The sequence below is a fragment of the Aphelocoma coerulescens genome, chromosome 2 (genome assembly GCF_041296385.1).
Source record: "Aphelocoma coerulescens isolate FSJ_1873_10779 chromosome 2, UR_Acoe_1.0, whole genome shotgun sequence".
Classification (NCBI taxonomy): Eukaryota; Metazoa; Chordata; class Aves; order Passeriformes; family Corvidae; genus Aphelocoma; species Aphelocoma coerulescens.
This window is the reverse complement of record NC_091015.1, coordinates 67,118,773-67,143,825: the sequence shown is the minus strand read 5'-3', so window position 1 is coordinate 67,143,825 and position 25,053 is coordinate 67,118,773. Positions and strand designations below refer to the sequence as shown.

The window sequence follows — 25,053 nt, the reverse complement described above, 5'->3', positions numbered from 1 at the left end:
AGGGACTTCATAACTAACTACTAAACATTTTAAAAAGAGCCTTATAAGCTGATACCACATCTCATCTACTGAAATGAAGAAGAATATGATATCTGCTTTTTTCTGTAGACTTTTTTTTGTCATTGGTAACATTTTTGTCCCAGATTCAGAGCATCACAGATGAATCTCGAGGCTCAATTAGAAGAAACAGCTACTCCAGTCCATTGTCCGTTGTCCAAGATGCTCAGGCACTGCTGACTAATGATTACCAAGAGGAAGAGGTAGTTGGACATAGTGCTGACTAGACATATTTTCCATTGCAATATTTGAAGTGCCACTACTGCAAACTGAACTACACATGAACAATTTAATCATTCATTGTTATGGAGGAGTTTTTAGTCATTTTTTCTACATTCATTATCTTAACCTGTATTTCTTGTCTCTAGATGATGCTTCTGCGACATGAACTATATTCTCTTTCTCAAACTTACTTTCCGTAAAAGAAACACATTTCTGAGATTTCCTGTTTTCTTAAGAGCCAGAAGCAGGGTGTTACATTAATAAATATATTTCATGTTTTCACCAACCATTGACTTCCTTTATAGTTTCTCTGTTGAAATACTGAAGATTCGCAGAGACTGTATTGATATACTAGGTCTTTTAAGGAGATTTCTATGCTTATTTGCAAGCCATTATTAACCCATATATGTCATTACTGCTTTCTGCATGGTGACAGTGAAAGGAAATGGACTGATTTAATCAATGAGTTTAGTGTGCACTTGAAGCGTTGCTCATATCTAAAATGTGTAGCCTAGTTTGTAGAAGTGCTGTATACCATTGTATTTCCCTTTCATCATGGAGTGAGAGAGCAAAGTGTTGTGTTTCATGAATTGAATTTGGTATCAAAATAGCACTAACAAGAATGTGTTTTTGTTGTGTTTGCATTTTTATAGATGTGTATTATAGGTCCAGAATTTCTCTTGGTCTCACTGTCTTTCTAAACATGGCAAATTTTCTTCCATTGAAGTATAGTTGAACTGAACTCATCTTACAGTGTTCCTTTGAAATTTTAGTCCATCAGCTATTGTTCCATGGTATTTATAATATTGGCATGTATTTGTTAGCTTTTTTCATTCTCGTCATAGAATTAATTGTATTCATAGGAATTTCTGATTTGTGGCCTTGAATCATCGTTTAATCATCTGTGAACATAGGAAGACCATCAGACTAAGAGATATTTATATGAACCTCAGAAATTAACTCAAGAATTTGGGAATCCTGGAGGATAAGGACTAGGAAATAATTTAGGGAATATACAGAAGCTCAAAGGCATTTAAAACCACCTGCAATTACAATTTGTGAACCACTAGAGGAATTGCTTTTCTGAGACAAAAGTAGTATTCTCATCTGCTTGGGTTTTATTCGTGCTTTTTATTGACCTGCATGAAATTCTTAATCAACATATATGTGGAGGGACCATGATGATGTCTAACGTGAATAATTGGGGTTCCCAAACAGAACAGGACCTTCAACTCATGATTTAACAAGTCTCTGAATAGCTTTCAGAACTGTTAAACAAAAAGCAAACAAACAAACAAACAAACAATCACAGGAAAAAAATAAATACCTCCTCCGAAACAGAAAACTCCAAAGCACAAAAAGAATCCTGCCCCCAAATACCAATTCATTTATAATTTTCAGAGTCTTAAGTTACTGTATTTGTGTTGCATTTGATGGAAATAGAGAAGTCTATGGACAAAGTATTATGAGGGAAAGTAAGTAAATAATGTGCTAAATATTTAATCTTTCTTTTCTCCAAAGAAGCAAGGGGAATGGAAAATAGAAAACACAATATTCTTCCGACATGCGCTTTTGTGTTCTTGAAGTTGATTTGACTTTCTACTGTTAAAAGGGAAGAGAAGGCCCCTTCATGGCTAGATTGGTTGGATTTGTTATGTAATATTCATAATTTGTTATGTTATACTCTTGCAGGCATAAATAATCTAATTTAATAATTTAAATCTACAGCTAGCCTTCAATTCAGCCAGTCCCATACTGGCGTCATGAGAGTCATGTGGTAGTTCAGCTAAAGGCATGGGAAATGGACAATGTTTACAACAGTATCTGTGAAATAATGTAACTCGTGAACAATGAGAGTACTGGCTTTCAAGTTTTTCATTGGCAAAATGCCCTGATGTTAATAAAGTACTCTCTGGTGAAATTGAAATTCACTTGAGTTCATTACAAAAGTAATGTTCCAGGTAAGATGTAGTTTTGCAAATATGAACAATTAAGTACATTTTTACAAGCAATTTCACTTCATGCTAAAGTCACAATAGTCTCATATTTGTTCACAAAGTAAGGTGCATTTTTCTTTAACCTCTTTGGTTCTCCTGCTATGAAATTCCTTTTCAAAATTTTAATAATGTGTAATTTGAAAATGCTAGTTTTGACTGAATCTTGCGGTGATTATTTGTTTTGTGGCCAGGCCCAGCTGATCCATGATAGAAACACTGCCTCACACTCCGCTCCAGCAGTTGAAGCAAGTGTGGCTGCTGCTATGCCAGAGAAAGTGCAAATGACCTGGACTAAAGAAAAGTTTGTAGCGGAAAAGCATAAAAACAAGGATTCAAATGTGTCTGGCTTTAAAGATATTTTCAACATGAAGCCGTAAGTATGCATGTGGTATGTGGAGCTTTTTATTTCATTGTGTTTATTTTAATGGGGGGAGGGGTTCTAGTTGGTTGTTTTATCTGGGTTTTGTTTTTTAAGTGATTCTGCTTTATTTAAACTTGAATACAAAAATAATCTTTTCATGCACTTCACTTAAATGGCATCCTTATAAAAATAGTATGTACTATGGGTACATTATGGGTCGAATGACTGTAAAGAGAATGTTTTGAGTGAAGTTTAAATATAGCAGACTTCAAGCTGTAAACTCAACATCTGGATTGTACCAGAAAGCATATATGTTAAAAAGCTTAATGATAACTTCTTCTTTCTCCCTCTGTGTGAAAAATTAGTGTATTTTTGTTGTGTTTGGTACTAGAGGGAGTACCAAAGAAGCAGATAGTCTTTCAAGACACTTAGGTTGTGTTTTTGATTTTGGGTGCATGTTTTTTTGGGTGTGGGGGGTGTTTTATTGAACAAAGGAAGAGAGGGGGAGTTGGGGGTTTTTTTTGGTTGGTTGGCTTTTTAATGGACATTCAGTGCTCATCCTGTAAATTAAAGCAATATAAAACTTGTCTAAATATGTATGTCTTGCTATATTAAATATTTCCTGTTTTAAATATTCCCTAATGTCTTCTTCTTAGATAGATAAGAGCTACTCCTTGTGTCAAACCAATGTAGTAGACACAAAAACAATTACAGAAGGAAATCAGTTTGTTTGTTTCCTCATGTTGTGATTTTAGAAGAATAGCTTAAATTATTTTCTGCACATGACCAAACCAAAACTGTGGATGTCAAGGGAAATCTTAATATCTAAAGAAAACATATCTTAAATCTAGGACTTTTAGGCAATGCAGTTAGAAAGCATATTTAAAATCAGTACCTAAAATCCTAAGTTGGTTTGTGGATTTGCTTTGAGCTCTTTAGAAACAGTTTGCCTTCTGCAGATTCCAAAAATTATTGTGCTCATGCTCTAAAGCATTGTCCTGGGCTGCATTATACTCTAATCTTTAAGGGCTTTTAAAATTAGTATCTTTGAAATAGTTCTTATCACTACTTTAGAATTGTGCAAGACACTGATTTCAGATATTATTATTTTAAAACTACAATGTGTAGTTGGGTAGAAATTACAGTTCAAACTTGGTGTGCCTGTACAGTATATTAATATCGTTGACTTAATAATGTACCTGATGGCATAATTTTTTCTTTCTATGCATTTGCTTCCCTTTCACATAGAGAATGGGGAAATCTGTAAGTCTAAATTTCACTTCACTTAAACAACATAGGCTGGGTTCTCTGGTTCTTGTGATCTTTTACATTTTATGCATGTTTTTAAATCATAATTTGCAATGCATTTATTCTTTTGTTCCTTTTTAATATAATGTGATATAGCACGTGCTGAAAAAATATTCATCATTGTGACTTGTTAATGTTCTCTTAAGTATTATCAAATTTCTATTCAAGCTAAGTCACAAAACATGTGTTTTAGTTTCTGTAAGAATATAAATATTGACAGTACTCCTCTGCACCAGCATAGTATTTAGTGTTCTAATTAACTACATTTAAAATTGAATATATTTTTATTCTGGAAGAATAGCCTCTCATTGTGCTATAACTACTTGCACAATAAGGAATATTTGTTCACAAAGGGAACTTTCATGTTTCATCAAAAGTCAGTTCTTGCCTGCCTTCTACCAACCCATGCATGTGTAGAAATAACATAAGTTCAGACATATATGACAGCACACAAAAATGGGATACTACCTCTCTTGAGTGAAATTCACTTGACTGCTCTGCTTTTTTTTAGAGTTCAGCATTTTCTTAATTTTATCTGCTTAACAAATTGAGCTTCTTTTGAAAATTTGGGAAGTTTACTTTGTCTACTAAGTATGATTTCAGTTCTACCAATGTTTGAAGGATAAGTGATGTTAGTAAGCCTCAGTTCACATTTTACACAATGCAAGCCTTTATTTCAGTGCTGAATTTTTTGCCCACTGTCACAAAGTTACACCCTGCGTGTTATTTTTAGTTTAACAATGTTTCAGCTTCAATATTTATACATCTCAATTATACAATCTTGCCTTTCTTCATAGTTCTTGTTTGGTCATCTCAAAATGCAGTTCTGCTTCTAAAAAACTGAGCTTCAAGCATTCCTTTGTTCCATATATGGTTCTTGTGCAGTTGGTTCTTAGGATAGATGGGCATCGTGATAGAAAATCCCCCAGGAGGGACTGATAAACTCAGTTTTAGAAATGTCATTCTCTTGTAGGGGGAAGATTAGGGGTGGCAGAGTATAGAGAATCAATTGAATTGGTAGGGCTGTTTTTCACTGGCCACTAAATTTCAGGCCAAATGCATTTTAACTATTTATTAAAAAAAAAAAAAAAAAGAAATCTATTTTTGGGCAGCAGATCTTTTGGATAAATGGACTAAGTTAGAGTTTGAATATTTTGGTCACATTGTAGCATATGACTCATTTCCAGCCATGGCTAACTTTACACAGATAGCTGTTTCTCAGGAACTGTAAGGAAACTGTTCTTTTATTTTGTTCTGAAAAGCAACTAAACCATACAAGTGAAATACTACAGTAAGGACTTTTTTTTAAATCCTAGCCGTTTTTTCTTCCTGTGCACAAACCTACAACAATTACATTTGTAGATGCATCAAGGAAAATATTAGGTAATGTTGATAATGTAAGGGAATAGGCTCAATTTCAGTTCACTGCTTACTGCCTTACTCTTACGGTGTGAGAAGCTAGTAATTTTTTCAAAATTCTGTGGTGTTTCTGAATTTTCTTCACTGGCTTATAGAATTTTGTAATGTTTCCAAAGGAGCGTGAATAAAACCTTGTACTGTACAACATAAATACTGTGATCTTTCCATTGCATACCTGTAATTTCATTGTCTGGGAATTCTTGTATAAATCCAGTTACTTTTTTATATAACTCAAACTGGATTCTTAGTGGTTCTTGTCTGAACTTTAATTTCTATTGAAACCAAAGTTTTGATTCATCTTGGTAAAAGATAATTGACAACTGGAAGATTTGTGCATTCTGACAAATTACTTAGAACTGCTTGAATTTCAGACTTAAATGTTCTTGTCAAAGGTATTGAATTTTCTTATTTATTTTGAATATGTACAAATATTAGTGTCCATGAAAATAGCTTGGTTTACATACTTGTAATTTCAAATAAATAACATATGATTCAATTACATAAGTATTATGACAGTGCTTAAAAATGTTTCTTTGCATGCTAGAAATCAGTCAAATGTGAGAAGAATGCACACTGCTGTGAAGCTCAACGGAGTAGTGCTTAATAAATCACAACATGCTCAGCTAGTTCTCCTGAATATGCCTGGACCTCCTAAAAACAGAAAAGGGGATGAAAACTGTATCCTCTACTGTATTTATTCCATATTTCTTGAAATTGAGGGTTTCATTTTTGTGATTCTGCCATTACCTGTTGGGATAACCATTAGTAAGTATGGTAAGCATAAGTCTGCCTTTAAGAAAGTGACACAAAGAGAGTTATAAAAAATCTTGGTAGCGCTGAGGGAGGGGGATTTTCTATTGGTATAAAGCATTTCTTAACTTTGAACTAATTTTAAAATTTCCTACTTTTATCTTTTTTTGTAGGTGACTAGGGAAAAACTAGGAATTTCCCCCAAGTTAGGCCTCACTTCCACTTGAATAACCAGTAATGGGACAGTAAAGGGTGACACATAAAAACTCTTTGATGAAATTGTTGAACTCTATTTTCGCATTATATGTCAGACTTTTTGAGAGATTACTAGCTATTTTGTTTCTCTTCTGAATAAATTCCTTGACCAGATGGTATTTCAGACATGGAATTTCTGGAAGTTCTGACAGAAGGTCTGGATAGAGTTCTCCTAGTCCGAGGCAGTGGACGTGAAGTGATCACCATTTATTCTTAATCTGTTTGCATGTGTTTTTCAAACACCATACACCACCACCATAAGAAGACAAAGTTTTTTGCTATAATTTGAGCAACTTCATTGTGTTCTAGTGCGTTGAAAATTACCTGCAAACTGAATCTTATGATGATGTATTCTTTTTTTCCTAGTAAGATGTTATATTTAAATAATATTTTAAGCAAATTTATGTAGAAAATATTTCTATGGGGAATTGATAAATGGTGGATGGGTTAGGATATTTATGTGTGTGTAGCATATTCTGACACTTCTTAAGCTGTGGTAAAACAAAAAAATTGGTAATGCAATCATATTTTTAAAGATATAGAAATATAAGCAACTTCTGATTATTTTAATCTTTGTTCTGCATCATAATAAAAGGGAAGGGTTGTAGGAAAGGTTGTCTTCTTTCTTTACCAAAATGCTGCTGTGTTGCTTCTGTTGGAATTAGTCCTGGTTCAGGAACCTTCCTTCAGAGAGATATATATATAGCCAGTCAAATTTGTCTATGACATGCATAGAGTGTTTCCCTGAAGTTCATGATTTGCCATACCTGTTAAAAATAATATTTCTGTATTTAAAATACTTAGGTAGCTGAAACCACCAGGTGATAGCAAATAGACAAGCTGTGTGGGTTCTTTTCTATGAGGTACTGGCAGTTAACCATTATCTTACACCATTATACCAATGATGAAACATGAGAGCATCCAACTCATAGGAAGGCGATGGTGCAGAAACTTCACCCGGTTCCAAATATAATTTAACAGTTGATAAACCACAGCAAGGTGGTTAATGAAATGCAGTCTCTTGTTTTCAGATATGTATATTTTGAAAATGTTGTATGTATGCTGCTGTTTGAAATAAAATCTGCTTTTCTCAACTGAACTAGCTCCTAAGTGTTTTTCACTTGAAATTTTTGAACAGTTTAGCTTAGGTGTTCAATAGAAACTTTTTGCTTCTTTTATAATTCTGTTCCTTTCAGGCACTCTTTAGCTTTGTAAATGTTGTTTAAGATCTAAAGTGTATCAGAAGATTGTCCTGCTGTAAAAAGAATGGGTCTATTTAGACATATAAACACTTATTTTGGTTTTTCTTTTTCTTATTCCTTTGTAATACAATCAAGACATCTGTTGCTCAGCCTAGAACAGCAGTGATGCAGTGCCCAAGTACCTGGCTAGGCTCAAGGCCAGGGTTTTTATCATAACACTCTCAGCTGAAGTAAGACAAAGCTATAAACAGCAAAAGCTGAAAACAGCCATTACCTGTCCCTGTGGTTTGATGCACAGGAACAGAGGGAACAAAAAGGTAATCAGATGACCCAGTGAATTCCTGATGACTCAAAAACACTGCTGGGTTACATCAAAAGGCACTTGGAAAGGCATGCTGCACACCAGAATGCCCCCATATACCACTGAGTGTGACTGCAGCTGTGTGCCTTGAGTTTGGAATAGGTTTATGCATAGTCGCTCAGAGGTACCTTGGGGGTGCACCAAAGACACTGCAGGGGCTCTTAGGTGCAATGAAAGGCACATGGAGGCCCTGTGGACAGATGAGAAGGCATATGAAGGTTCTAGATTTGCACAGCAGATCAATTGAATTAAAAAGCATTCTCAGACCAGTGAGGAGAAGAAAAACATCAGCAGATGCCCCTACTGCACTCCAGGTGGCTGTAGGCTTTTCATGGGACATATTAAAAGGCACTCCATGGGCTGTTGTGCAGGGCCATCAGCAGGCATTTATAGACAACTGTAGATGGCTTATAGTAAAAGTAATGATAAAAATTTAGAGATAAGCTTTCAGAGCCATCAGGGACCTACCAAAGGCTCTATGAGTGCCCTTAGGTGCAAGGCAAGACTGACAGGGGTTTCTGTGGGCATAACAGAAGGTATTTGATAAACTTACGGAAGCGGTAGAGAACAAACCTTCAAGCTGGAAAGTACAAAACATCAACTTAGAAAGGAAGCTTTCAATGATCCAACAGCAGATGGGCTTCTGAGACTTTTATACATCCTTATGTGTTACAGGGACCACCCATGCTGTGATGGAGGAGGATGTACGAACACTTCCATGTCAGCTTCATTTTTTTGAGATTTGCTTGTAGGTGCACAGTATTAAGAATTATGGGCTATAAGTTATCAAACACTATGATTTAAAGTGGTGGATAGGTGAATTCATGTGCAAGACTAGTCAGGGCAAAATGCCATTGAGGCCTTATTTCTGGTGATAGTTTGTTATATTTCTTAATGACCTCATAAGAAAAAGCTACAGGACAATTTTGCACCTGTTCTCACCTGCAAATTGCTGTCTCCTGCAGCCTTTAAATATGTTAGGAAGTTAGGTAAAAATCCATTAACTTATGGCAGTAAACATAGACTGCAGATCCAACAGCTGCTGAACTCCTGAGGCTTTCATGCTTTTTGGTGTCAGGTAGTAAATGCACCCATGATGCAGGAGGACGTATGAGTGCACTTGTCTGTTGGGTACGTAATTCTTTTGGATTTTGGTCATAGGTGCACAATATTAAACCTTACGTGTTATAAGCTATGAAATACCATTACTTAAGTGGTGAATAGTTAAATTCACACGCTAGAATGGTCTAGAGAAAGAGATTGTGCCCATCTTTGTCATTTGCTTTTTGTGGTATTTCTTAATGAGTTTGTGAAGTTAAAGCATAGAGTAGGTTGTCCTGTAAATTTGAGAGATGCAAAGGACAGTGGCATAAGATTTAGGTAGTAGAGCAAGCTCAGAGTTCCTGTGATGCTAGGATTCTAAATGGGCTGCCAAGAAGCTTTTGGATCTTCAAAAATTAGAGCTAGAAACACCTTTAACTCCTGCTCACTCCTGGAGCTGGTCTCTCTCAAGAGTCAGGGTTAACTGCTGGTGAAGCTTAGGTGGTAGAGCAAGTGCCGAGTTGCAGTGTTTGGTCAGCAGCTGAACTAGGCCATTGATGTAGGTTTATTCCAAAACAGCTTCCCTCTCTCTTTACCTCAGAACTCAATGACATTGAGTAACAATGAGACCATTATTTGCCTGAAATACCAGGGGGTTTTCAGTTCTAAAAACTCTTTTAAGGACACAAATCAAAAAAGGTTGCAAATGGAAACAGGATTATATTTTATGGTGGGGGTTTTGTTCTTTTTTTTTCCTGTATCTTTTTCAGAACCAATGCTCACAAGCATTAACACAATGCACACATGTAGGCAGGAGCAGGCTGATGTGTTCGTCAGTTTAGCTTGAAAAAATACCCTTGCGGTCTGGCAAAGAAAAGCCACTAAGACTAGCAGCAGGAGTACAGGCCAAGCAGTCCCTGTTTCCTGAAGAGTGAGGATGTGGAGAATGAGGATCAGTATTGAACAAACACAAATGTAGAAGAGGTATGTAGTACTGTAGAATATTTTCAAAAGTATGACACAAGTCAATGACAAGCACACCTTGTACTTTTCAAAACTTGCCCAGCTGTGCTTCTTGGCCAGGGATGTATGAGAAGTGCATGCAGGGACAGCTGAGAAGCAATAGATCCAGATAGTGCAGCAAACCTGGAGTCCTTTTAAAGCACAGGCTCTTTTGCATAAGCAAGATCCCCTGAGGAAATGGAGCTAAGGGTAGTGCAGTGCTCGCTCCCTCTCTAAACTTCCACTGAACAAGAGAAACAGGACATAAGTGGTGCCTTGATAGTGCAAGAGCAGCAGGCATGCACTTGCCTATCCACAGTGGAATTGGTGCTGTTGAAAGCCTGCAAGAGCAAGGTGAGGTCTGCCCTGGCACTTTCTGTATGGGAGAAAGACTCTGGGGAGAGTGAGAGAATGCACTGGCACAGTTCATTGGTAAGACAAGCACATAGCCTCCGGGTTGGTGGTTCTGTTGAAAGGCTGGCAGGAGAAGATAAGGGTCAGCTTTCTGTCCTGACTCCTTTTGTGTCAGAACAGGTGCTGGACGTTTTCAATTTTGGAGTTGTATTTGAAATGCGTTTGTGTGATGGTACCTTTAGCTGGCAAGGCAAGGACATAGCTCTATCTAGTGGTGCTGTTGAACAGTGACAGGGAGGAGGTAAAAGCAACAGCTTTTTGTCCTGGCTCCTTTTGTGTAGGGTCCATTGCTGGATATTTTCAATTTCACAGCTGGGCACTGTGGAGACTGAGAGATAGTGATGGTGCCTTTAGTTTGCAAGAGAAGTGAATAGCAGTAGTATTGGTTATGCTATGGAAAGCCCTGCCAGAGGAACATCAACAGCTCTCTATCCTGGCACATTTTGTGTGGGAGGAGTTACTGGCCATTTTCAGTTTTGGAGCTGGACTCCCCCAAGAATCTGATGGTACCTTTAGTTGATAAGGTAAGTGTACAGCACCAGTGTTGGTGGTGCTATTGAAAGGCTGCCAAGGGAAAGTGAATGCTCTTCAGAAAGCTCTTTTACGTTTTTTACAAAGGGTGTTTAAAAATTTGCTGGTGTCTACTAACATTTGTGTATGTCAAGTTTGGGGGTTTACCTGTGATACTACCACTGTTTATCCTCAATGACACACTTTTCTTATTGCTGCTTAATTTTGTGCTGTTAACAGATAAATAAAATGCTTGGATCCCAATTTGCTTTAAGATGCATGGAGTGGGTTTTCCTGGCAACACTCAAGCAAAATGACAAAATTGTTTCGATCAGTTGAAAAAAAACCAACTCCATTAAATATCGCTAAAGGAAAGGGTAATGTATTGAGTGTAGAAATTGTCAATAGATCACTCCAGCAAGTTTGTTTGTATCCTTGGAATGCCAAAGGCTTTCTCTCTCCCGTAAGATTTATTTCTGGAATTATCTATCAGGGTAAAAGGGAAAACCACACAGTTTGGAGATATTGCTGTAGGCTGAAGTAGACAGCCCTGGCTGTGTTCCTCACTGAAATGAAGAAAATTTTATGTCTATCTGAACTCTTTTTTGCCAAAACTATTATTCACATTGGGCACAACAGTACAAAACGCCACTACCTCTGCCCTCTGTTACCAAGTGAACATAATCACCTCTTAGAAACAACTGGGAAAAAATAACATGCACACATATCTATACCACTACCTATATGTATGCCTATAGGCCTGTATTTATTCCTAGCTCTTTATGTATCTCTATACCCACTTCCTGGGTTAGTGCAAACAAACCTCACATCACAGCTGACACAGATCCGTGCCGTAAATCAAATCTCTCCTGATGGGAGAGAGTTTTTAAAGTCCTTGCCAGGAGTTAGTTCGAGAGACAAACGGAGACTTTCAGCCTTCACTGCTGCTAGATAGTTGTTTATTAAGTCTTATCAGAGAAACAGAGTCACTAGCGTGACCCAGAGCACAGAGCAGAGAATGCAGGAGAAAGCATAATTATCAAGATTTACACAGCTTTTTAAAGATAATTTAACCAATAGTTACTAAAAATGTATATTATTTTCACTTTTCTACCAATTATTCAGTAACACAGCCAGGAACTGCAGAATTTTTGTCCAATCATCCCAAATTACTTTTACTGCAGAATATGGAGTAGTAGAAGAAGAAGGTTTAGAGAGCAACAACAATCCTCCATTTTGATGGGTTTTGCTCTTATCTATTTACTACAAAGAGAAGCCCAAAACCTCTAAGTTTTTCACCCTGTGGCAATCTTACATAGTAGTCTATCACCTAATTCACACCACTGTATTTTCTAGTTCTTGTCCAATAGTTGGCAATTTTTTCCATGGTCGAAGGTCAAAACAGTGTTGTTCAGGGGGGTAAAAACCCTTCAAAACAGGCAGAGAAATATTCTCTGCACTCTGGGTTCCTACAACAGCTGTACTTGTAAGTCCAGTGGAGGGCCTGTACGGAAGGTAGCAGTTGGAAACAGCAGAGCTGCATCCAGGGTAAACAGACTCAAGCTGGAGGGAACAGCAGCAGCAATGCTCTTGCAAGAGCTGCTCATAAGCTGAGGCAGGAAACTGTGAAGGGACAACTTGTTGCTGATTCATGGAATGACCTGAGTTGGTACTGAAAGGGAGGGATCCGTTCTAGAAGTAAAAGCTCAAGAAATAGTGACCTCCTTACTCAGGAAAAGAGGCAGGTCATGAGGAAGAAGAGGCATCTCTTTTCTGTGTTAGAGAAACTTGTGGTGTGTGGCATAGGCTGCCTTTCAGAGAACTTTTCAGGCATCATCTCTTTTCCTGACCATGTAAACCACCTCTCTTCTTGCTATGCCTCCCAACATCTCTGTTAACATTGATGCCACACACCGATATATGCTGATAATGCGTTGAATTGCTACAAATCGTTCCCATTATGCTTGATTGTAAATCACTGGTTTTACTTGTCAAGCTAGTGAGAAATTGGGATACAAATATTTTCTCTGCCTATGTTCTTCCACAAAAAAACCTCTCCAGCAAGACCTGAACCATAAGCTTTAAGCATATAAATGCGGAAGGAAAATCACAAGCTTGTCAGTATTTGAGCATATTAAGAACAATCGGCTCTCTTGCTCCTTAGAGACTTTGTACTTGGAGAAATTCTGTGTACAGTGGCCAAACCCAATTCTGATGAGAGAGAAACTAATTTGCCTGCAAGATAATATGTCCTGTGAAGCATCTAAAAAGGATCAAGTGAAGGAAAGTGAGCCTTGAAAGGTCTGCAATTTCAGCCTGAGAAAGCTTGCAGGAAGGACAAACTTTAGTTTTGAATCTGCTGAGTGTGAAAAATAGAGCTGTGACTCACAGAAGCGTGCTCCTGTGAGACTTCTCTTCCTTATTCTCCCCCCTTCAGGTAGAAACATTGTGAGAGAAAATTTCACAAGATAAGGTAGAGAAGCAGTGTTCCTGTATAAAAAATACTCATTCAGCACATCAGTTTGTTTCAATAGACATGCTGTGGACTCTATAAACCTCATCACATAATCTCACAGCACTGCAGAAAACGACAACAAAAGGATTACACTTCTACTAAGCATCCATTAAGCTTATAATTCTGCTTCCTTAGGAGCAGGTTAGCTGGTGCTCAAAATGAAAATGGAAATAATAAGGAGGACAACCAAGGTTGTCTTTCAGCCTGTGAAAATCCCAACAAAGAAAGAGCTCTAAGTAAAACTGAGGCTGTGTGATGGATCTCAGGCTCAAGAGAAACCTTCAGTCCAATGAAGCAGAGGATGGAAAAAGACAAGTCAGTGGCTCTATGCATAATTTCCCACAACACACAGCAGAAACATTAGCAGAAAGCAGAAAGAAACCATTTCTGACTGAAAGCATTTATTCTAGAAATGATGGAGAAGGAAAAATAAAGATCACCACCATCATCTTTTCATCACAACTTCACAGAACAGATGTGCCTTTAAAAGTGTAAACAAATATTCTCAGTTCTGGAATTGGGAATAAGGTGGAGATTTGGTCATCTACAGAGAGGCATAATTCATCTTCCTGGGGTCAGTTCCATTTAATACTTTTAACCAATGATCTGGACTCTTTCCCAAGATTGCAAAATTGGGTGACTTCAGCAGCCACAGCCCAAAGGAAGGCTAAAGTGTAACCAGAGCCATAGACTAGGAAGGACAGTGACAATAGATCACCATGGAAATAACATCAGCTTTGAAAAACAAGGGGACATAGTTTACGCTGGTGTAATGGAACGGCTAGTCATTTTCAGATCCAGTGTGGGATAATAATGGAAGATTGATGTAGAGGATTATAGACATGCTCCAGTGACATGCAGCTGGGGTGTAGAAAAAGATGTGTATCATACAAATCTTTCTTTAGCTTCCTATATTTGACAAGTAGAACATCTCTGTTTAGATAACACAGGCCTTTGGTAGATTCAGTGGTGCTCTGCTGCACATGATTGAGATTACTATATTACCACAGGCCTGGGCCCTAGGGTATATCACCGTGTCCCGCAGCCATAGGGAGGAGGAGGAGAGAAGATCCAACATGCAGGAATTGTGCACCAAGATTTATTCATTTAATTATTTCACAAACTCTTTTACAGACTTTTTTCTTCATAGTCTAATTGGACAAAGGATCAGCCACCCCTTGGGGTGATTGGCTAAAATCCTAAAACATCCATTGTCAAAATATTTTTCTACTATACCATAAACAAGACTTTTTCAAGGTTGCAGGTGGCTTGGTTGTTTGCATACTCTGCTACCTCTTCTGTGAGAGAGAGAAGTCTCTCATGGACTTAGAAAATAGCAAGAAAATCCTTGCTAGCAGCATTTTTGTATCTACATTACTGCCCTGCTCCAGAGAAGCTCAAAGCACAGTAATAAAATACGCCTGCACAAATCGCTGACAAAGAGATGAAAACAGCAGGGTTGGTGATCCCCTAGCATGAACTGAACTCAGAGGTACCTGTATCCCTGGATGTCTCTTGTCTGGGTGTTGTTTTGGGGATGTCCCAGATGGTAATAAAAACGGATTCACTCTTTGCATTCCATCTGAGGTTTTCTGGTGGTTCCAGTGTCCTGCCTGTGCTGACTCATGCAGCCATTATAACTATCCCAGCTATCACTTCACAAACCCTCTGCTCAAGGGAGAGGCAGCAGCCCTGCAGTGAGTCCATCCAGCATTACATCTCTGCTCTGCAAAGGACTCCTGTGTGGAGTCCAGTGGGGCAGCAATATCTGCTGATTTCAGAAGCTGCATTTTACTTGGGAAGGTCCAGGTGTTAGGAGATACTTAACAACTTAGCACAGCAACTTAGCACTTAGCAACTAACCAAATTTAAGAACTGAGTTAGCAGCCCTGTGATACCTGTGTATGTTACACCTCTGGAGGCAGCACCACATTCCTCCTAAGAGAGATGCTTCAGTCCCCTAATCATTCTTGTAGATCTCTGCATGGAGCTTCAGGAGCTCCATGTCTCTTTTGTACTGAGGAGCCCAGAACTGGACACAATAATCCAGATGTGGCTCACCAGGGCTGAGCAGAGGGTCAGGATCACCTCCGTCGGCCTCCTGGCAGAGCTCTTCCTAATGTACCCCAGGACACCATTGGCCTTCTTGGCCACAAGGACACACTGCTGGCTCATGGGTAGTTTTTTGTCCACCAGGACCCCTAGGTCCTTTTCTCAGAGCTGCTTTCCAGCAGGTCAGCACCCAGCCTGTACTAGTGTTTGGGTTATTCCTCCTCAGGTGCAGGACCCTGCATTTGCCCTTGTTGAAATTCAGAAGGTTCTTCTCTGCCATCTCTCCAACATGTCGAGGTCCCTCTGAAGGCCCACACACCCCTTTGAGGTGTCATCCACTTCTCAGTTTTGTATCATCAGCGAACTTGCTGAGGAGGTATCTGCCCCCTCATCCAAGTCATTGATGAACAAGTTAAACAATACTAGACCCAGTATAGAACCCTAGGTGACAGGCCTCCAACCAGACTGTGCAATGGATCATGACCATCTAGGATTTGCCATTCAACCAGTTCCCAGTCCACCTCACTGTCCACTCCAACCCACACTTCTTGACTTTGCCCATGAGGATGTTGTGAGACACAGTGTTGAAAGTCTTGCTGAAACTGAGGCAGACAATATCCGCTGCTCTCCTTTCATCCAGCCAGGTGGTTGTTTCATTGTAGAAGGTCATCAGGTTGGTCAAACATGACTTACATTTAGTGAACCCATGCTGACTACTCCCTGATCACCTTCTTGTCATCCACATAGATGAAGATGGCCTTCAGAATGAGGCACTCCATCACCTTTGCAGGGATCAAGGCAAGGCTGGCTGGCCGGTCAGCTGACTGGTCCTGGGTCCTCCTTCTGGCCCTTTTTGAAGACAGGGGTGACATTTGCTATCACTGAACGTTTCCAGTCCACAGGCACCTCTCCTAATCGTCATGACCTTTCAAAGATGATCATGAGCAGCCTGGCTATGATGTCCACCAGCTCTCTTAGCGCTCAAGGATGCATCCTGTCAGGGCCCAAGGACTTGTGGATGTTGACTTTGTTTAGGTATTCTCTGACCCAATCCTCCTTAACCAAGGGAAGGTGCTTCTCCCAAAATTCATTTACCCTGGGTCTCCTGGGTCAGAGATTCCTGAGGGCTGCTCTTATCAGTGAATATTGATGCAAAGAAAACATTCAATACCTCTTCCTTCTCTGCATCCTCTGTTACCAGGGTCCCCTTCCCATTAAATAATGGGCCCACATGATCCTTTGTTTTCCTTTTGTTATTGATGTATTTGAAAAAGACTCTGGGCATCCTTGGCCAGATTTACTTCCAGGTGGGCCTTGGCCTTTCTAGCCTCATTTCTACTTACTCTGACCATTGCCCTATATCCACTGCAAGTAGCCTGACCCCCCTTCCATCTCCTGTGTATTTCTTTCTTGTACTTTAGTCATGACAGTAGTTCTTTATACATCCACAGAGATTTCGTGTGCCCTTAGACTGATTTCTTCCTCACTGGGATTGTCATTGAGCCTGAAGAAAGAGAACCTTGAATATCAATCAGCTCTCTTGATACTTCTTCCCTGCAGGGGCTGCTCCCATGGAATTCTTCCAAGATCCCTAAAGATGCTAAAGTTAGCTCTCCTGAAGTCTGTGGTCATAATCTTGCTCTCTCTCCTGCTACTTTGTTCAGTACTGAACTCTACAATCCCATGGTCACTACAGCAAAGGCTGCCTGCAAACTTCATGTCATCAAGGCCTTCCTTGTTGGTTAGTATAAGGTCAAGCAGCACACCATTCCTTCTGGGAATCTCCACTACTTGTGACAAGAAGTTATCAGTGCTTTCCAGGAACCTCCTAAACTGTTCATGCTTGTCTATGTTGCTTCTCCAGCAGATGTCAGAGTAGTTAAAGTCCCCCACAAGAACCAGGGCTTGAGACTTTGAGGCTGCCCCAAGCTGCCACACACTTCCTGCTTAGGTGGCCTGTAGCAAACATCCACAACAGCATCACCCTTACTATTCTAACCCTTTTATCCTAATTCTCTGTTCTGGGTTTGTTTCTTTCAGTGATTTTTTTCCCCATCTGCTACCTGGAAGAAGGACAATGGAGTGGGGGTGTGGGGGTGTGATGGTATTGCCTAAGAGACAAATGGGGCAATTAGGAAAAAATTATGTAGCTAGGTGTCACAACATTCCATTGAAATGGCTCTGGCTGGGGGCAAGAAAAAGGTGAGGGGGGTACCCCGCAGGTTTTGGCCAGGGTTTTGCTGAGTGTGGTTTCTGAGTTCAGGGGAGGAAGGGGCTGTTTGCCTGCTTCCCTGCCACCTGACTACTCAGCGCTCAGAACCAGCGTGTGTGGTGCCGAAACATTGGAACCGGCTCTTGCCAAACCCTCTGCCCACGATACATTGCCGCAGCCACTCCTGTGTGTTGGACTCCAAGATCCCGGTCTGCTGTGGTTTTCCTGCACTGCAAGTCTGCTTAATTTTTTGTTTGGTTGGTTGGTTGGTTTTTTGTTTTCCAGCTGTTGGGAGAGGGTCCAGAGCCAACGTGTGGGGTGACCCCTTATGGGCCACCTCTGCAGGGTAACCCTGCAATCATGACCAACTGGCACCCATGACTTCCCAGCTCAGCCAAGCTGCCATTTAACCTCGTGGTCTCCTATCGTGCACCGGAGCACCCCCTGCAGCTGCAGGGGAATCATCGCACCTGCCCTGCCCAGACGGGAGCCAACAGCGCCCCTGCCAGCTGTGGCCGCAACTATAGCAAAGGGGAAATGGCTTAAAGAACAGGAAGAGACTGTTTATTGGGGTTTCTGGTTTTCTTGGTTTGTTGTTGCTGCCACTGTTGTTGTTTGCTTGCCTTGTTATACACATACATACTAGTAAAGAACTGTTATTCCTTTTCCCATATCTTTGCCTGAAAGCCCCTTAATTTCAAAGTTACAATAATTTGGAGGAAAGGGGTCACATTTTCCATTCCAAGGGAGGTTCCCACCTTCCTTGGCAGACACCTGTCTTTTAAACCAAGACACTCTCTCAACCTGCTAATCATCCAACCCAAGACAGAGGTCAATACATTCTGTAGGAACCCAGGGTGCTGAGAATATTTCTCTGCCTATTTTTAAGGGGTTTTACCCCCCTGGACACCACTGGTATAGCTTTAAACCTTGGAAAAAATTACCAACAGTCAGACAACAGCTAGAAAAACACAGTGGTGTGAATTAGGTTATAGACTACTATGTAAGATTGTCACAGGGTGAAAAATTTATAGAGGTTTTGGGCTTCTCTTTGTAGTAAATAGATAAGAGTAAAAAATATCAAAATGGAGGATTGTTGTTCTCTAAATCTTCTCCTTCTTTTGCAGTAAAAGTAGTTTGGATTGATTGGATAGAAAATTCGCAGTTCCTAGTCATGTTACTGAATAACTGGTAAGAAAGTAAAAATAATGTACGTTTTTAGTAACTATTGGTTAAAATGTCTTTAAAAGGCTGTGTAAATCTTGATAATTGCTCTCACTTCTACTTTTCCTCCTTCCATGCTGTACCTGGGTCATGCTAGTGGCTCAGTTTCTCTGATAAGACTTAATAAATAACTATCTAGAAGCATTGAAACTACAGAAGACGTCTCGTTTTATCTTTTAAGCGCCTTGCAAGGACTCTCAGCAAATTCTCTCCCATCAGGAGAGACTCGACTTATGGCACAATAAAGTGTCACATTCTAAGTGTTGCCTGATGTAAAAAGCAACTCCATGACCACACCTTCCTGGTTTGAAGTTTGAGTTTATTCAGATTCAATTCTTCTGGATTCTGCCGTGTTACAAAATGTACATCGACACAAGAAATTGATATAACAGTTTTATTTAATGCTGCAGCATTAAGCAAGCAAAGCATGTTTGAACAGCCAGTGTTTTTTCAGCTCCAAGCCAGCTGTCTGTGCAAAAAGGCTTCCAAAGAGCCTTCATGCAACAGCACTCTTGTGAACAAATAAGAAAACCCGGGGGGTGGAAATCCACACAGGAAATAGCTATGACATACAGCGAATAAAATACTTCCACATCACAAAAACGGTGACTTACATGACGGGATGATTAACACTGGTGCTGCTGGGCTGTTCCACTACTGGTTGTACTGGCTAGAGGAGAACAGGGAGGAAAAAAGGAAGAAAAACTGAGCCGGCAGAGGGCATTGGTGGGGCAGGGGTGGGGCTAGAGGGTAGAGGCGGAAGAGGAGGAGCAACAGCTCTGATACTGCTTGTCAGGCCTGCTGGGGAGCGCAGCAATTGGATGGGACTGGATATAGTATGGTGGCCAACATGACCACCAACACCTCTCAGCTCCTGCCGCTTGGTAACCAGTGTCACCGCGATGTTCCCACACTCACTCAGTGTCTGGTGGGCAGGGAAGAGAAGGGGGAAGAAAAAACAAAGAGGCTGTGTGTGGGTACCTTTGGGTGGTGTGAACGGTGCTGAAGCTCAGTGGGAGGTTCCTCGCCTGGCCCCTGCCATAGGGCAGGGGCAGTGGACAGGAAGGTGGCTTTGGCCATGGCTGGGGCTGAGTGCTGGTACTTGGCCATGTGGTCATTAGCCACAAACTGGCAACAGTAAGTGCTCTCACTGAAGTGTACATGATCCTTTCATGTTAAAATCATTGTCCGAGAAATTTGTCTACGTACTAGCAGCAGCAGAGTGTGCAAAGAAACTTCTTCCTTAACATATATCTTTTTGTGTCTTTTTGATTTTATTTTTTTTACCCGTGACTGTGGGAGTTACTTTTTGTCATCACAATGTCAAGGTTTTTGTTCTAAAAATAGGTACACTCTATAAAAAGCATCTTTTGGTTTTGTTTACAGAGCTTGTGGACAAATGCATGAGTTCATGCATTCATATTGTGATGAGTGATAAAAAAATTTTTGGAACACTCCTAGGATCTGATGATTTTGTCAGTAACCTTTGATGGAAAGAGTTAAAGCCATCCACTTTATGCTTTGGCTCAATTCACTAAATGCCTTTGACATATTTGAGTACATTAGCTAGAAGCTTTTTGTATGGCTTAGTTGTAATTTTCTGATATTTTTATTTTATGGAAAAATTCACAGTGCAGTGTAAAACTAAAATAACTAAATGTTTTTACTTTAAAGTGCTGGGCCTTATTTTCCCCGGAACTGGATTTTCAGATATTGTATTAGAAGATGTTACAGAATTTTAAGTATTACTTCTGCCTCTTGATGCTATTTAATGCTTGGTTTGCTGAGGAAAATGATTGTGTAAGACCTATAAGAAAGGTGGACTTATATTTTTTGAATACTTACTAGCTGAATAGTTTATGCTTTGGACATAAATTACAGAGGGGGATCTCTTCAGCCATGCCACAGAGTACTTGTTGCATGATTTATATGTGTAATCAGGTTCCTAATTTGTAGCCTTGATTTTGCATGGGTTATGTGTTGAATTTTCCAGCAGTTTGTTTGCTTTTGAAACTTCCCTTAAAGTCTAGGCAAAGATTTAAAAGGTAGCAGACTTAAAGAGTATTACCTTGGTAAGACCTGTTGCTATTGAAAACATATTTTGTGTACCACTGGTATTCAAGAAATTTCCAGGATTTAGCGGGTGAATCTGTATGTTTGCGTACTGAGACAAAAAGTGCTTTTTAGTTGCTAGGTAAGCTTTTTTTTACTCAGGTGGTCCATTTATCAAGATTATGCTGCAGTATGGCTAATTTATTTGTTAGTTCCAATAGCTGTGATCTTAGAGATTTGTTTTACTTCTGTAATACAAACTGGGATCTTTGTACCTGATTATGTGTTCTTACTTTTTCTAATGCTACTTCAGTGAATATCACCTGAGGGCAGAAGAATAACAAAGCTAGTCAAGATTTTACTAAATGGAAATAACATAACAAAGTTAAGTCATCACTGTTAAAAGACTGTGCATTCATTTTCTGTACCTGTAAATTGAACAGTAACTGAGTTCAACTACTTCAAGATGAGCTTTCCAGACAGTTTTGTTACATAAGCTATTTTCAAGTAGCTTCCAGGGCATATGATTCTATGAATTATCCTGAAAACTGACCTTGTTGCCTTACTTGGTAGATTTTACAGTTAAAAAAAAAAAAAAAAAAAAAAAAAAAGGGAAAAAAGAAAGGAGCATAGCCCTAATTTCATTTTATTGAATGTTTTTCAGGTTTTCAGATGTGCAGGGAATCACTGATCTCACCCACTCGGGTGCTTCATACAGCAGCTTCTAACTGCTGTTTGCCTGCATAAGTATGTAGATGGAATACATCTACATTTCATTTGTTATCTTATGTATAAATGTGTTTGTAGCAGTTTGGGTGCTTACAAGCTTGTCAAGTCATTTGGTGATTATGATACCATGTGATACCCAGAGAGCTGAATCTCTACATACTCTGAAAAAATAAAAAAACTAAAGTTCTGTTGATTATACCAAATCAGAAGCATTATGATTTTTAGTTTATCATGTGCTGCTGTATGTAGATCAATACTGAAATAGTAATTAAATATTGCAATTTTGCAATTGCTGAATTCTGCAATTTCCTAAATGCCACAGAAGCAAAACCACAGTAGTTTTTTTCTTGTTTGCATAGATGGCTTAAAGTCTGGACTTCCTAAATAACAGCATTCCTGATTTGTGGGCAGAAGAAAACTGTCTTGAGTCAAAGTCAGCTCTGTGCAAATGATTTTGTTCTCTTACCTATCTTGTACCTCTACACAGTGTGTCTGAGCAAGTGCCATCTTGACTTAATTTCTGAGCCATTTTCTGCTTTGTTTATTGTTCCCCATCCATGAAGGATAGTGCATGTTCCGGTTTCTTGTGTGGGGTAAAATTGCATTAGACTTTTTCTTACTTTGGTCCCAAAAGTAGCAAATCTTTGCCTCAAAATGTTCAGCTGATTATTAAAAACGTATCAGTAAAAGGAATGGTTATCTTTTTTTCCCTTATTCATTGTTTTTCTTTTGTATTTCTGTTCAGTTCTTTACTTTCTTCACTGGAAAAGTTTGTGCTTACTGCCTGCTGCCTGTAGAAGGGTTCAGGCTCTTAGTTTTTGGGCCCTGCTTTACAACAGAAGTTGGAAAGAGGAAACCAGCTTCTCAGTATAGCAAGTTTGGGGAAGAATCAGCAGTAGGAGAAATTCTTTGTGAAAGGAAATGTGTTCTTTGTTGTTTTGAAAATTATCTGTGGTATTTCCAGATATAATTGTATCCTTGGAGTGAATAGCAAAGAGAAAAACAAAAATGTGTGTTTCCTAGGATCTCCTTTGTGTTTTGTTAAACTTCCTCTGTATTTTGAAGATTCTTTTTGGTATGTGCTTCTCTGGAAGTGGCTGACTTCCTCTGTTGTGATAAGAAGATAATGCTGAATCTAAAACCCAGTTCTGTGGTCCACTCTAGTCTTCATCTCCTAAAGTGTTGTAAAGCAAGAATGTATGGAGTTTGTAAAGCTCAAATCTATGGCACTAATGTAAAATTGTCTTATTCTTTTATAGCTGGTTCCTGGAGGAGAAGCACCTGAAGTATAAACTGATAGAGTTGTCATCTATGAAGATGTGGTTTTTAATATGTAAATCTAAATAGAGCTTCTGTGGTGTGGGTTTTGGCGTGGATTGTTTGTTTATTTTATTTACACATTTTGCAGTTGACATTTGATAAACAACAAGGATTTCCTCTTCAGGAAAGGTGAATTGGTAATGCTGACTTTTTAAGTTGAAATTGTGACTCTCTTGGAAAGACACATTAATCTGTTCTGAATAAAAGACTTTATTACTTACTTACTGTGTTCTGTTGTGTAAGTGCACAAGTTGAATAGTTTTATAACTGGTGGATGAAAAGGAAAAATAATAGTTATGTTTCAGTTGCTGTCAGTTTTCAATTTTTCTACATCTGTTGCATTTGATTATAGCCCAAGTCTATATAAATGAGCCAAGAGATCACTGTTCTCTGGAGGGCAGACAGATAATCTGAATCATTTGTTTAAATGCAGCTCCAAGCTATGTCAGCTCTGGTTCTGCCAGCCGAGAGATTGAGCCGTCTTGGGCTTCTTTTGCTTGGTAGAGGTACTTTCTAATAGTAAAGGCACTTCAGTGGTATTTGGCAAGTGAGGACAAACAGGCTAGACCTAGTTCTTGTTCAGAAGGTTAAAAACTACAAAAGGCTGGTATTCAAATTTCTCATTTCTGTCAGTGGTGACTCAGCTTTCACCACTAAGTGGTGTTGGGTATACTTAATTAAATTGGGAGATGCCTGTGCCCACTTGCCTAGTTTGGAGTACTCCTTTTAGTGTGAACTTTTTTCCCGCTGTGTCCTCCTGTGATATAAATTGGACATACCAACTACTATTTTAGGAGAATTTCAATAAAGTGAGGAATGGCCGTTTTTACTTTGTCATGATTGACAAAAAATAACAGGTTCTAAATCACATCCATTGGAGCTTATGCTTCCACAATACACTGCTCAAGTGATTTCTGTATGTAAATACCTTTGCAGAGGAATCCCAGCTGCCTGCTGGCAAGGGGAGTAACAGCATGGACTCAGAGACAGGATGTTCTATCTCTTGCCTTCCCATCAGCAGCAGAAGAAAGAAGAGTGGTCCATTACAGAGCACACACTGAAGCTATGCACTTTGATTCCTGTCTGAGTGTACCATCATATTCTTTCACTGTCACAGAGTCCACTTGCAAATCTTAAGATGCTCAGCATTTGCTGCAGAAAAATAAGAACTTATTACAAAAAAAGATTGTGCTGGGTATCACCTTTTTCCAGGCAGCCTGTAAAAACCCATATTAGTGCTAAGGCTTTTTTCTTTTAAAGCTGTGTGCAGCCTCATTTTTTTGCACACTCCCAGCAACCATTGCCTTTATTACAATCCCTCCACAAAACACAGCAAAGAGAAATCAGTTGCTAGATTTTACATTCAGAGAGGAGGATAGCAACTGCCCCATGCACACCAGGGCAATGAGCTTTCCTTTCAAACTCTATGTACCTTCATATTCTTTCAATCTCGCAGAGATCTTGTGCCCTTCCTAAAAATATCCTGTAAAAATCTCCATCACAATTGACGTCAACTGAGAAAACTCATTCTGTCTGTATTTTTAACTCACACCCCTTGAATTGCACCACACACCCTGTTCTCTGCCTTCCTTCTCATTTGCAGCTGTGTGTTCTGTAGATAACAGGCTGTGAGGAAAAAGAGTAGTCCAGCCACTGTCAACAGTCCTGAAATAATTTCTTTGTGAGCTGTACCTGCACACTCTTCTGTTTAGCTTTTACTCTCTGTGAGATTGAAAGAATGTGATCATACATGTATTTTAGAACTCTGGCAGTGCTTTGGAGCTATGCACTTCTCAGCTGAGTGTACCATCATAATCTCACTGTCATACAGTCCACCTAGCAAAACTGAAAATGCTCAGCAACTGCAGTAGAAAAAAGCACCTTGTATAGTCTCAAGTAAGGACAGTAAATGGTCATGATTTGCAGCTGAAAAAATTCTTACTTGCAAAATTTAGTGTCTTAAATATGAGTGAATGGTATAATTTGAACAGTTTCATTTATACAAGAGGAATTTGACAGATAAATTTTATCTTCTGCTAAGATTAAGGTA

General features: G+C 39.3%; 1 protein-coding gene across 1 annotated transcript in view; it reads left to right on the top strand.

The window, feature by feature from the left end:
- Positions 1-7,468, top strand: part of LOC138106726 (solute carrier family 12 member 7-like) — a 68,433-nt gene extending 60,965 nt beyond the window's left edge. The window contains exons 22-26 of the mRNA XM_069007867.1: positions 144-260; positions 2,468-2,649; positions 3,886-3,900; positions 5,909-6,042; positions 6,495-7,468. Of these exons, the coding sequence (XP_068863968.1) occupies positions 144-260; positions 2,468-2,649; positions 3,886-3,900; positions 5,909-6,042; positions 6,495-6,586 (540 nt within the window). The 3' untranslated portion in view covers positions 6,587-7,468. The remainder of the gene's footprint in view (positions 1-143; positions 261-2,467; positions 2,650-3,885; positions 3,901-5,908; positions 6,043-6,494) is intronic.
- Positions 7,469-25,053: the final 17,585 nt, after the last annotated feature.